The sequence below is a fragment of the Gavialis gangeticus genome, unplaced genomic scaffold (genome assembly GCF_001723915.1).
Source record: "Gavialis gangeticus isolate Ggan-Ray unplaced genomic scaffold, GavGan_comp1, whole genome shotgun sequence".
NCBI lineage: Eukaryota > Metazoa > Chordata > Crocodylia > Gavialidae > Gavialis > Gavialis gangeticus.
Window position 1 is genome coordinate 9789356 of NW_017728998.1, and position 13579 is coordinate 9802934.

The 13579-nt window shown below is 40.7% G+C and overlaps 1 protein-coding gene across 1 annotated transcript; it reads left to right on the top strand.

Moving 5' to 3' along the window:
* Window positions 1-3: 3 nt before the first annotated feature.
* On the top strand, window positions 4-5229 carry CUNH16orf46 (chromosome unknown C16orf46 homolog; the record flags this gene model as incomplete). The annotated part of the gene is made up of 2 exons (XM_019505266.1): window positions 4-30; window positions 3287-5229. Coding segments are annotated over 2 exons (1050 nt in total), but the record flags the coding sequence as incomplete, so codon positions are not given.
* Between the last annotated feature and the right edge of the window lie 8350 nt (window positions 5230-13579).

Genomic DNA, 13579 nt, shown 5'->3' on the forward strand with positions numbered 1-13579 from the left:
CGGGGGCTCGGCACCGGCTGGGTCGCGGCGGTGAGTGGCCCCGGGGGGTGGGATCGGGTCCCCGTCACATGTTGCATTCATGGTGCCAACGACATGGACATGCTGACATGTCATGCGCCACGCAGTGGGGCACCAGCCACGACAGCGTCTCACGTGTAACGACCCGACATTCCATGTTGAGTGCTGTTGTGGCTGGTTTGTATGCTGCTTTCGTTCAAGCCTGTGGCAGGCCGAAGCTGCATTGTAGCTGCACAGGAGCTGTACAATGCAGCTTCAAAGATCCCCCCCATCCCATACACACCACTTTTAAGATCCTGGGCACACAACACAGTCAGTGGACTTTCATCCCAGATCCCACAAACTGCAGATCCTGAACATGGGGCATGGCAGATGGTGTGGTTTTTGGGATCAGGGATAACGTTTTTCAAATCCCATTGCATTACCATCTGGCGTGGACGGCCCCTGGCAACAAAAGAAAGATACATTTTAAGTAAGTGGATCAAGGATACTAATTAAGGGGAAAAGTTTCAGAGATGATGGTTATGATTTCAGATGCTTTAGCTGCAGAAAGGGGAGAACAAGAGGAAAACAAAGGACGACAAACCCTTCGTTGAACGCTTTTGGTAGCAGAATGAAACATCAAGATCATTCTGTACAAAAGAACTGAAATCTACTAATCAGACGGTAGCTTTTACAATAGAATGACGTGGCAGGTGCTCCGCTGAACCCGTTAAGAATAAAAAGCTTTGGAGAACTGGTCATTTGCCATTTTTGTTTTCAGGACCGATCATTTTCCTTTACGTTTCCAGCTTTGGTAAGGGAGAGCTACAGTTACCATTTTTACATTTGGCACTAGTAGTGTAAGGGGGGGAGGGGAAGTGGGTGGTGACTGGGGCAGCAGCCCTGGGTGCTGCATTTGCAGGGGGGCAAGGGCACAGAAATAGCCACGGCCCCAGCAGTGGCAGATCGCACTGTCACAATCAGCACGGTGGCTACCTGAGCTGCCCCAGGCACATGGCTTTCACCTGGCACTGCACCATGGCACAGGTCTGTGTAATACCAAAAATGTCATAAAAACCTCAAGATATTTTCTCTCCTACAGTAACAGTAAAAGCTGAATCAAACTGTACTAATAATAGATAACTAGCAGATATTATAGGGGTTCATGCCTTGCCATTATACAGTGATTTAGAAGCTTCTAAGACAACCATGGTAAATTATTTCTACACATTTTAAAATTGAAAGGCAGATATATTCAAGATTCCTAGTGCTAAATTGCTAGATTTTCTCAGCAGTGCAGTCTTCTAACTGGTGTCAACAGCTGCTTGTAGGATAGATCTTTCCAAATAGAAAAACCCGTTTTCATAGTTAAAAACCACTAGTCGACCAGGTTTCACAGATATTGGAACGAAACACTTTATAGCACAGTAAAGATATAAAATAATCTTTGTCATACAGAATGTGTGTTCTTCTCAATTGTGTTTGTTTTTGATTATTTGATTTCAATAGACACATGCAGTCTAAGTTCTTATGTACCTTATGATAGTATTGGACACGAGTGAGTTGTTGCTTACAAAATTTATGCACCTCTGAATTAGTCTAAGTTGCAGCTCTCTACCCTGCCTTATTCATGACTAACCACATCTTTGATATAGTTGAGACTAAAATATTTTAAGTCTTTAAAGTGCATCTTTTTGAGTTTATTCTCTCTCCATCCTTTCAGGATTTTAAATCTTAAGTTTTACTATAGCAATTTTTTCCCATTGGATTCCAGATAAAGCATATGTAGAGTTAACTAGATTTAACATAGATTTAGGGTCGGGCTAGAAGATCTACTAGGTCCCTTCCGACCCTAAATCTATGAAACTATGAAACTATAAGAAGTTACCAGTCTGTACCACAGTAGAAATAGCTAATTGACCACTTGAAAAATGAATACGTTGATAATTATAGGAATAAAAGGCTTATATAGGCAGTAGTGTGAGAATGGGACCTTTATTTCTTCCAGAGGATTCAGGTGGACACAGGAGAGGAAAAAAACGGCATTTAACTGGGATTCATTTATGTTCAGAAATATATTCCCATATGCTTGGGTTTTAGTTCTGGCACAGAATTTTGTATTTAACATTCATTTTTAATAACCACCCCACAGTTCTTAGATTTATAATATAGAGGGAATTTATTTAGGTATAAAATACTGACATAACACATGGGACGCGGGGATCAGATTTTTGTTAGACACCGAGAGCAGGGTGGAACAATTTCTTGTGACCAGTTATTGCTAGCTTCTATTATGATGATTTAGTAGCATTTAACTGTATAACAGCACCTTATTTTCCCTCATTCCTTTCCAGTCATTGTTTTTTTGTTTTTGTTTTTAAATGTTTTCCCTTAATAAATGTGGGGAAATCGTTCCCTTTCTTGCGTTCTGGACTGTGGAACAAAGTAGCTTAGCTTTTCTCCCAGACTGGTTGCATAATCACTTATTTCTGGCTGTATTCTGTCCTTTTTTTTGTCTTAAGTTTACACCTGTGGTGTATGGTTATTCTTTCAATATTGGTACGAGTCAGTGTGAGTTGTATAAAATTCACTGTGGAGATGTAGGTTGCTCGTATAAAGTTCTGTAGAGAAATCTCTTCCACTTCGTCACTTGCCAAATGGGGTTATTACTTTTAAGCATCATTCAATACCAGGTGAGCAAATGCTCTTCTAGCCTGATGCTGCTGTGATCTACAAGAGACCTACATCCGAGTAGATTTTACTTGGCTTTTGCTTTACTTGGTCAGCAGAGTCCATAATTTTTTTTTTTTTTTTTTTATAGTGGAGGCAATGCCTTCCATTTTAAACTGGTGTTTTAATTATTTCTCTTAGTTACATAAACTGGTACAGTTCAGTTTTCTTTCATACCCTTGGTTAGAGGAGTTAAGAAAAGGTGATACAACCCAAATCAAATCCACAGTGGAAGGAGAGGACTTTTCTCGTTTAGAGATAACATAATTTGATTTGTTGTTATCTTATGTTTTTTGCTGTCAGGCTTGTAGAGTCAGACTCTGGGTAGACAATCATTGCAAGCAAGACAGTCATGAAAACCTAGCCAGTTTGACTTCTCGGAGTACAGCTTAAATGGCACTTCCAAAACCACAAAATAATCTGTTTTTTTTGTTCTACTGTAAAAATTTGAATAGCATGAGTGGTGCTACATACTAGCAATGATCCATACATCTTTCATTTCCTTTTTTGTGAAGTATCTAACTACATTAGACTTAATGTACTTCTCTCTTGCCAGGTGCAAGGCTGGGGTAAAGCTGCTCCATTTGCCTGCCTTCAGCTGCAAAAGAAAGTCAAGAAATCAAGGGCAAGTGAAGCTGTCAACAACAACTGCCTGATTTGCTCAGATATGATGCAAACTGCTGAAAAAAGTTTGGTCCTAGAAACCAAGCCCGCAAAAGAACAGTCAAAACCTAACAGCAAGTTCAGTACATGTACTACAGAGGAGACTGTGTCAGAAAAGGAAGAGGTTCCAGTCCATTCAAGTGAGGCTATCTGCTGTTCTACCACAGATGGTATTAAGAGAGAAGTTTGTAATGGCAAGTTTCACTCCCCTCAGGCCTTCCAAGGTGAAAAGAAAAGTTTGCCAATAAAGGAATTCAGCATATGGCACCTAGAAACATTGAAACATAAAGACAGGAAAAGCTATGAGCCTAGCGTGCCTGACACTGATAATGCCGAGTCTTTGACAAAGCCATTGCTTGTTTTGCCACCAGTGAAAGATGCTGCTCCCAAGAGTAACCCAGATGCTTCTTTAAAGAAGAATAAAGCAGTCTTCTCCCAGACAAAAATGCTGTATGGTACTTCAGAAGAGACTGCTTCTGACAGTCATGAATCTCAAACAGAGCAAAAGGGGGAAACAGGAATCGATGTTTTGAGCACTACAGCGAAGGAGAAAATGAAAATGAATGAATCATCCTATGTCCCAAGCCTGCCAAAGGCCTCCTTTCTGCAAGGGGACCCTGAGCCATTGCACTGGCATTGTGCTCTTTTGCCAGATAAAAAGACAGCAACCACTTCTGTCACTTTAAAAAAAAACTGTAATCTTGCCAGCATGCAGTTTCTGCAAACAAAAGGATTACAGTACACAAAACAGGAGGCAATCAGGAGCCCTTTCACCGGTAACATCAGAAGCAGAAATCCCGAGGCCAAGCAAGGCAGTGAATCAAAGATACAGGAGCTCTCTCTGCTTTCTGGACTGTTGCCTTCCTTAACGGTCAGCCACGCTGCACTAACTGCACTGTCTTCTAAACTGACCTAATGTTTTTTATGTTGTAATTCCATGCCTTCTTTTTTTTTCTTTTTGTATTTGTTGGGCTCATTGTATGAGAAAAAAAATTGAAGATACACACTAAATTCTGCTTCTGAGCACAACTGTTTGTCAATTTTGTAGGTGTTATTGGTGTGTCAGTTTATAACACTATCCTTTACTTTCAAATAGATTTACTTTTCAGTTAACAGATTAAAGTTCTGACTCCTTTGTTCTGGAGGTGGCTGAAATGCAGCTTCCTAATTCGGATGCAGCCCTTGTGTGGTATGATCGTGTGTGGAATTTTGGTACCTGATCCAGCTAAGCACCTAAGCTTAACTTCAAGTACATTCCTAAGGCCATGTCTAGGAAGCAAGGCATTTAAGAGTGTTTTTAATTTAAGCACAGGATTAAGTGCTGTTGAGTTCCATAGGCCTGAAGTGTTTGTACAAGCACTTTGCTGAGCTGAAGCTGAAAAAAATTGCATTAGAAATAGTCCTTAACTGACCTGGAGAACAGCAGCTTTACTATAGGGCCATGACCAAATGATCAGTTATTTACCACTTTTTGTTTTCATTTGGTTTTAAGTATGATTTAAGATTTTCTCCTTGTTTCTTTGCTTCCTTCCACATTTGACTAGCCTGTAACCCTTGATTTTTTTTTTTTAGTGAACAGGGATTTTTAGATAAAGTTTTGTCTGTCTGTTAAGTGAACAGTGTTTTAGTTTCATTTTAGTTTGCTGCTATAACTTAAAGTAACTTTGCATTCACAAAGTATGGTAGTTTAGATTAAATGCTTTTTCACATGCATACTACTACATCTTTCTCAGTCTATCTACAAACCAGATTTTGTGCTACATAATTTTCTCCCTATTTTGATGCATTTGATACTACCTTAAAAGCAATAGGAAAAAAAAATACCAGTTCAAAATTCTGAATAGAAAGCATTTTATTTTTATGCCAAAGACTAGGATCAGCAACTACTAGATTTAAGAAGGTCTAACTATTGACTGGTACTGTCACATTTATTTAATTCTTTTACTCCCAAACCAGTTTACAAATATCTTCATAGTGACTATTCTAATGCAGCTGTTTCCAGCCATCAGGCCATGAAGGGTTGGCTGCTGGGCTGTGGCACAAGTTCCTCACTTGGACCACCGTCTGTCCACCGGGGTGAGCGGCTTCCATCCCTGGCAGCCACGTGCAGGGTTAAAACCGGGCGGTAGGGCAGCCCCAGGAGGGAGACAGCCAGCTCCGTCCCATTCCTGCTGCCATAGCTGCACCTAGCAAGGCGCTGCCCACGCAGCAGGTACTGGGGCCTGCGCCAGGGCAGGCCAGGCAGAACCCCCCATCAGCCCTGCCCACGGCTGGGAGCAGGGCCACGCAGGTGGGGAAAAGCCCGCGTGGTAGCTCTGCTGCTTGCTCCCAAGGAAGGTAGTAGAGCCCCAGCTGAGTCCCCAGAGGCCACCGCCTTTGTAGCCCCCTCCCCTGCAGTCCCGATGCCTACGGCTGCAGTGCTCCAACCCACACCCAGGTACAAGTTTAAATATTTACAAATTTACATATTTAAATAATTTGCCGTTTAAATATGCAAAGTTAGATTGTTTCTGTACCCGGTCCACCAACATTCTTGAGCAAGTTTGCTGGTCCGTAGTATAGAAAGGTTGGGAACCACTGATCTAATGCCGCTTAATGTCTTCACTCACCTTTATAGCCAGAGGAGAGTAAACAGTTTCAGAAACTCTTAGTAAACAGAGAATGTGTTTTTTTTATTATTGCAACATGAAGAAAGCCATCACTGCTTTATAATATGGTTAGGCCTTCAGTTTGACCTCTCAAATCTGCAAGATAGCACTTGAAACAATAAAGCATTGTTAGTTTGGAGAGAAGAGTGCCACCTACTGAAAGCCCATATTTTTAATCCGTACTTTGGAGAATTCACTGTACTACATTTCAGTGCTAAGCACTCAGCTCTACCCTGAGATTAATTAATTTTCTTTCTCTAGTTAAGTTTTACTCCAGTGATTATGGTAAATAAGCAGGACTGTTTAAAAACTTGGAGCAGTGACTGGTGGCAAATTGCATCCCTTGGTATAAATAAATAAATAGAGAGCGTAGAATTCTGCAGATAATATTTTTGTATGAGTTTGGGATGGAGTAGTGGGATCACCCCCAAGTAATTGAGAAGGAAAGCATCACTTCCGATTCAAATCTTGCAAACCTTATTGGGGAAAAAAAAAATCCATAGTCATGTCTGCTTACAGGATTTGCAAGTTATTTCACTAGGGCTTAAATAATGATGCTGGAATTTGCCTCATCTTTCCAGTAAAGGCTTCCCACAATTCATTAAAATTTTAAGTTCTTTTTTATAGCAGTTAGTATCAGGTATTCCACTGTGTCTGCTTATGACTAAGTGTGGGAATCTGAGAGCAATTGTGAGTGTCATTTAAATATAAGCCCAGACAGAAGCGTGAAAGTGAGCGCTGCTTTACCTACCTTCTGTTCTGTGAAATAATGGCTATTACAGCATGTCGTTGCATAGAATAACCAAATACTTTGAATTCTAAGGTTGGTTTACAAATACTGTAATTTGAATCAGGAACATGACTGTTTCTTTACATGGTGCCCATGATATTAGTGCAGGAAGAGGAGAAAAGAGTCATTTATAAAGATATCCGACTATAAGTTACTTCTGCTGTTGTAGAGGAAAGTCAGAGAGTTGACTGCAGCATTCAGCATTTTGCTCATTTAAATGCCCTTGCCTTTGAAAGTCTCAAGCAGTGACCAGCTGAGGTCAGTAGCTCCATTTTATCTTAGTTGTTTCTAGGCATCAAGGCAGTGGAAAGTCAACAGTTCTGTCATAACAGTTTCATAGGCATGATAATATATTGACAGACTAGAGACCTTGGCAAAGTCTGTTTTCTTTTCCCCAGTGCTCATGCTAGAATTGTCCTTAGATCTTCCAGGATTGCGCTGTTATCCTACATCTTTACTTGCTTGGTGATTTAGAAACTTCCTAGATGGGAAGACAAAATGTGATCTGCCTTATTTTTATGGTTCTAATTAAAGCTTTAGGATGAAACTCACCCCTGATACATACCACGGGCCACTGTGTAAAATGAGGAGATACCTTGTTCTGTAGTAAAACGCATCTCCCTGACCAGGAATCTATCGGGGGACAATCTATCCAGGCATCATCAGCCACGGGCAGGATTTGGCTGCCTGCGTGCGTGCAGGGGGCTGATCTGAAGCGGCTGCTTTAAAGTGGTGACTTCAAGAAACCCTCCTGCTCTGTGCCCTTGCCAACTTTGTTTCCAATTGGTGTTCACCATGGTTTTCAGTGGCACCTCTTAAGCAGAGGAGGGCAGAGAGATTGGCAACCCACACCTCTGAAAGGTTGATGACCCCTGACCTAGGATGTTTCCGAAGCAGAGGGAAGTTGTCTCTCTCCTAGTCTCCAACACAATGTTCTAGTTTTAAAACAAACAAAAAAGCCCTGTCCTGAGGCAAGAAGTAGAAATTAAGAGCAAATAAAATCCTTCACAAACAACAAACAGTACAAAAGGCGAAACTGTTCAAACATCTGCTTCTGGTCCTCACACAATACTTTACTTGCTCTTCACTAGCTAGCAATATTGAAACGTATGTACAAGGCAGATGTAAATACTAACATTTCCAAGTTTTGAAAGGAAGGATGTTGTTTATTGTTCAGACAAGAGAGAATGCCATGCCCCAGTGAGAATACTGAAAAGTGACCTACTGTATTACTTATCAACTAAGAGGAAGCAAAGCCAAACATCCATGCTCATTAGAGTAATTAAATAAAATAGCATTCACTGGATGTCAAGACGTAACATAGGGTAAACAATTTGACATTATAGGAAAGTTTGAGGGTAGAGTAAAAAAATTGAGGTTTGGTTCCAAGTTTTATGGGTGTATTAACAAGTTACTCTTAAAGATGTGTTTTAAAAGAGCCAAATGTCTTGGTTATTCTTTGTACTTTGTTTTCACTATGAGGACTCATTACTTTTCTAGGTCTAACTTGGTTAGGATTTAGGAACAAAAGAGTTTCATTGGGCATTTTAAGAGCAGCTTTAGTAAAATGCAAGTAATATTAATGAATACAAGTATTTAAAAAGTAAAGTAGTAGAATAAGTAGAGTAGAAAGGCAAAATAGAATAGTAAAAGGAAATAATTATTCTCCAATACCCAGAGAAAATGACTGTCATCTTTCTGTTTGTAAAGGGAAATATGTTGCTTGTGTATCCATTGTGCAAACTCAAATTCAGGATAACACCGCAACTCAGCAGAGCTCTAATATACTCAGTTACTCTCTTATATAATTATAAACAGCAACATCTTGCACTGTAGTAAGCCATAGTGTCCCATAGCCTTCATATTTCAAAGGCAGCAGGCCAGGGTCTGAGATCAGTTACTTCTCGGAAAATAGAAAATTTTGATTTTATTAGCATTTTATTACTGAGTGGCAGCTGAACACTCAAAACAATAATGAATCGAGGCTTACACTACTCATAAGATGGGGACATATCAATTTTACAGATGCAGAACTTGGGCCATACAGAGGGCAAGAGACTTGAACAAAGTCCCACACTGGAAGTCTGTGACGGGAGTCTAGAACAGAACCCAGATCCATAGTCTTGCACGTCCTGTGCACCAGCAATAAGACTCCCCCATTTCCTTCTGCCCACTGTCTTCAGTGGAACTGTTCTGGATGTAGGATGGTCAGGCTGAAATCAGAAATTGCCCTGACAAGCAGAATGGGTACACACACTTTATAGCTGCCTCGGTGAATTTGGACTGTCCTAAAGTGTGAGAAGTTACAAGAATCTTCCTCACAAGTGAGCTACAGCTTCCTACAGGTGAGGATTTCATGGTAAAAAAAAAAAAGGGTGGTCATTGGAGCCTTTGTAAAACTGACAATGTCAAATCCATATGAGAGGTAGAAAGAGGTTTCTACTGGAGTAGGATAGGCATCAGGACGTGACAACCATGGAATAGTCATGCTTCTGGCTAACTGCCCCAAAAGACGTGAGTGAAGCGGGCTATATAACCTGTATTGCAAACTTGGACTTGTCAGAAGAACTGAGAAAAGGATTTTTTTTTAAATGAGGTAGAGAAGAACAAGCCCTCTATATCTGGGATGTTTTGATCCCAAAGAAGATTCAAAAGAATTGTACTCTTTTAATGTCAATACCATAACACACTTAGCAACTACCTGGATAATTATTTTACTATTAATAATAGAGATTTAATATGCTTTTGTGTTCCAGGTAAAAAGTTGGGGTAAAGATGCTCCTGTCACCTGTCATCAAGTACACAGCAAGTCCAAAAAACCAATGGCAAGCAAAACAGTTACTTACCTATCATGCATAGATCTTGTGCCAGCTACTGACAGAGATGTGGCCCAGACAACTAAGTCTACAGAAACATCAAAAATTAATTTAAAATTGCCTACATGTGCTGTAGGAGATACTGTTTTGGGAAGAGAAAAAGTTCCAGTGTATTGCATTGAGCCTTTTAGTTGTGTTGCTATGACAAATGGCTCCAAGGGAGCAAGGCATATCAACAAATCGTGTTCTAGTCAGACTTTCCAAGACGAAAAGAAAAATATGCTGAGAAAAGAACTTAATAAGAGGCAACCAGAAAAGCAAATAAACAAATGCCAGGAACATAAAGATACCAGTCTACTGCGCTTAAGCCTTCATTCTCCTTATGAAAGCCTGACATGTGCAACTCTAAAGACATTACTGGTCCTGTTACCGCAGACAACGGCAGCTCCCTTTTCGCCGCTGGACCTGTCTAGAGAGAAAAACAATGTGGTTTCCATTCAGGGTAATGATCTAAGTTTCAGTGCTGCTTCCACCGAAACAGATTCCTGTGTTCATGGTACTAAACCCAAGCAAATGGGTGAAAAGGAAACAGATGATGACATGAACAACATCATACGGAAAGTAAAACATCATACAGCACTTTTTGATCACTGGCTCCCAGAGGCCTCATTCTTGCATGTCAGCCCCAAGCACTTGCACTGGCTTTATGCTTTTTCATCAGACAAAAATACTGCACCTGTTTCTAGCTCTCTTGCTTGGACACAGAACAGTCAGCTTGCCAGCATGCAGTTTCTGCAAATGGGGAATACAGAAAACCAAACCTAGCTTTGTTAGGGCTGCTTTCAATAATAGCAGAAGTCACCACACACGTGGTGAAACTAAAGGGAGCAGGTCAAAAGTGTGTGTCTCAGGACAGCTGTTGCCACCCTTAACAGAGGCATCACAATGCCCATGCTGCCTTCTAGAGTTTCTGGCCCTTCTTGACCATTTTGTACCTACCCTCTGGTTTAGTCTATGATTTCAGATCACTGGGTCAAATCTGCTCAGCTGGGCCAATATAAAATCTGGAGCAACTCCACCAGTCTAATTGACAGAATTCAACTGGAAGTGGTTCTGTGCAGTCTCTCTTTTGGATACGTAGCGTTCAAAAACAGCTTCAGATACCTTAACCTAAGACTCAATGCCCAGCTAACTGCTGAACACCGACTGCCTATTTAAAAGCATTTGTGAAATCTGCTAACCTTCTCACTGCCATCAGGAAAGAGGGGGAACTGACAGACGAGGCACTCAGAAGTCTGTAAAACCCAATGCAACATTTCCATCTACACCCTGCATTAAATACAATTCATGCCAATATACACAAGTAACCAAGAGGCAGCCCTCCCAGGCTAGACACTAAACCAGATTGCAAAGCTGTGCATGCATCTATACACAATAAGGATTACTTCAACTTCAACACAGTGCCCTCTAGCGATAAATGTAGCACTTGTTCAGTAAGATGCAGCACTCTCAGCACTTTGATTGCACGTTCTTGGGACCAGAGCATTGTGTCCATGTTCATAGGGGTGCTACACCTGGAAATGTACAGCTTCTCGTGCACCAATACAAGAAGTCAGTCTTGCCATGGTTAAAATGCAGCTGAGTTGGACAAATGCAGTACTAAAATGTCTCAGGTTTAATGCTGCTGGTCTTGCATGGGTGCAAATCCATACTAGAGCAAGTCCCTACCCCAGCGTGGCCTGAGTGTTTTGCATACAGCCCAAACATGGCAGACACCCAGTAACAAAACAGCTTCACTCAGTCGCTTCTATTTGTTCCTATTCCCTTGAATACTGGGCACCTATGCAGGATATCAGTACCGTGGTACACTGGGGGCAATGACAAGCGTAAGCTAGTGTTTTGCACACAGAAGTATCCAGTTTGTGGGGGGGCAGTATTAAGAGTGTGTTGGTGGAGGGAGGGAGGGAAGCAGGGGAGAGGGTCAGAGAATGAATAAATGGTTCAAAAGCAGCACGAGCAAGTTATCCTGGCGTCTCTTGGTTATAGGTTTTGCTTTGTTTATACCATAATCTCTAGTTCTACCTAAAATTTGGAGACGAGAGTAAAATTTGACTTCCACCTTACCAAATGACTAACATTAAATTTATGGATCTCATACAGCCATGACAAATCCACTTTCTATATGCATTTCAAAAGGTAATTTAAATTTTTGTTCATCTGTTATCTTTTGCAAAACTGTGTTCTGTCACTGTACGATGCCATTGTGCAGGACTCGCAGTGAATTTGAGGTTTTTTCTATAAGGTTTTTCCTTTGTTTCCTCATTCCCTCTATGTTCTTTGCAATGTCCTGTAACAGTTTACCAGCTTTGTAGTAACTTGCAGCAGCCCAAACTGTAGTCAAGACCATGCGCTTTACTGCAATAAACTAGCATCTGGATCTGACAGCCGTTTTAGAAACCTGCTGGTAAATCACTGGGAAACCAAACTAGGCATCTTATGTGGCACTGTTCTGTGTATGATATGGATTACTTCAATACCTTACCCAATACCCTTTGTAGAGGAATGTAGCACTTCTTTATTAATACACCTCAACACCACACAGCAGGCAAAAGAAGGCTATATCCAACTGAAACCAATAGGAAAAGGCAGGAAAGCAACATATTTTTTTCTATTTTTAGAGTCAATGATGATTAGAAGTTTCTACAGGTTCTTAAACAGTAGGCCCTGAGAATTTTGCTGCTTTACACCATGGCTCCTCTAAGAGCACTGGGCTGCAGACACAGACTTTGAGTGTTAGTTTGGTCCTGTACACTGCAACTATTATCTTCATGGAAGTGCCAGGTATAGCTCCATAGTTCCAAGTTTCATTTTGCATTGTGAGCAGCGATCCAGCAACTTTAATTGTTTATGGACAACACAGTGCCACTCTTTCGCTGGTCTTCCCTACCCCAATTAAAACACTCTGTAGTGGCATCTTTGACATTCAACAGAGTATCCTTCTACATAGAACTCTAATGAAAAAAATTCTCATTCAGAAATGATCTCCTCCCCTATTTCTTGTATAGCTAATACAAGTGATTATCTACCTTCCTTTGGAAATTCAAGCATGACCACAATGAAAAAAATACTAATGAGGCAAAACACAGATTGAAATACAGTTTATTCCAAAATATGCATAATTTAAAGAAGTACTCAAGGACTTCATTGAACAAAAATGGTTTCAACACTGTTGTGAAGAAGTTGTAGCTTTATGTAACACTCCAGCTTCCTTCAGAGAGTAACGAGAGACATGAAAAAAAAAATCTTTTGGCACAGGGTTCTCTTTGCATGCATTAGCATACGAAACATTTCACAACTATTACTAAGACAACACTCCTTCTTTGGATTGTCACTTGTAAGTTGTATATAAAACAAACAAACAAAAGCTTATTTCTGACTTTCAAAGCAAGTTTACCGGCTAAAATAAAAAGACGACAAACAGAAAACCCCCTTGAAAACAGTCTGTCCATTAGAGGTTGAAGAGTCCTACTGTGACAGAATAAGACATTTCTGATGACATTTGCCAACTGTATTTGAAGTGTGCTTCAACATGCTGTAGGAAAGATGCACTTTTGGGATTTAGTACTTACCCATTTCAAATACTTAACTGGAACATTAAATCGGGTACTGAATTCTAGTAAATGCTCCATAACTAGAATATGCGCCATATTTTCCAGCAGGCTGAGTCTGTTTCCCATATGCGCACTGGCAAATACATGCGTTGAGTAGTCAGCTCTGCGAGTACTTGAAGCATCATGCATGCACTAAGTTGTCAAACTTCACCCACTCTGAAATGAAGGCCACTGCAGAAACATTAACACGTGGGAGTCATCTAGTGTTTTCGGTCAGTAGTTAGGCAGCAGATACTGCCAGGAAGCCAGTATAAGAGGCAA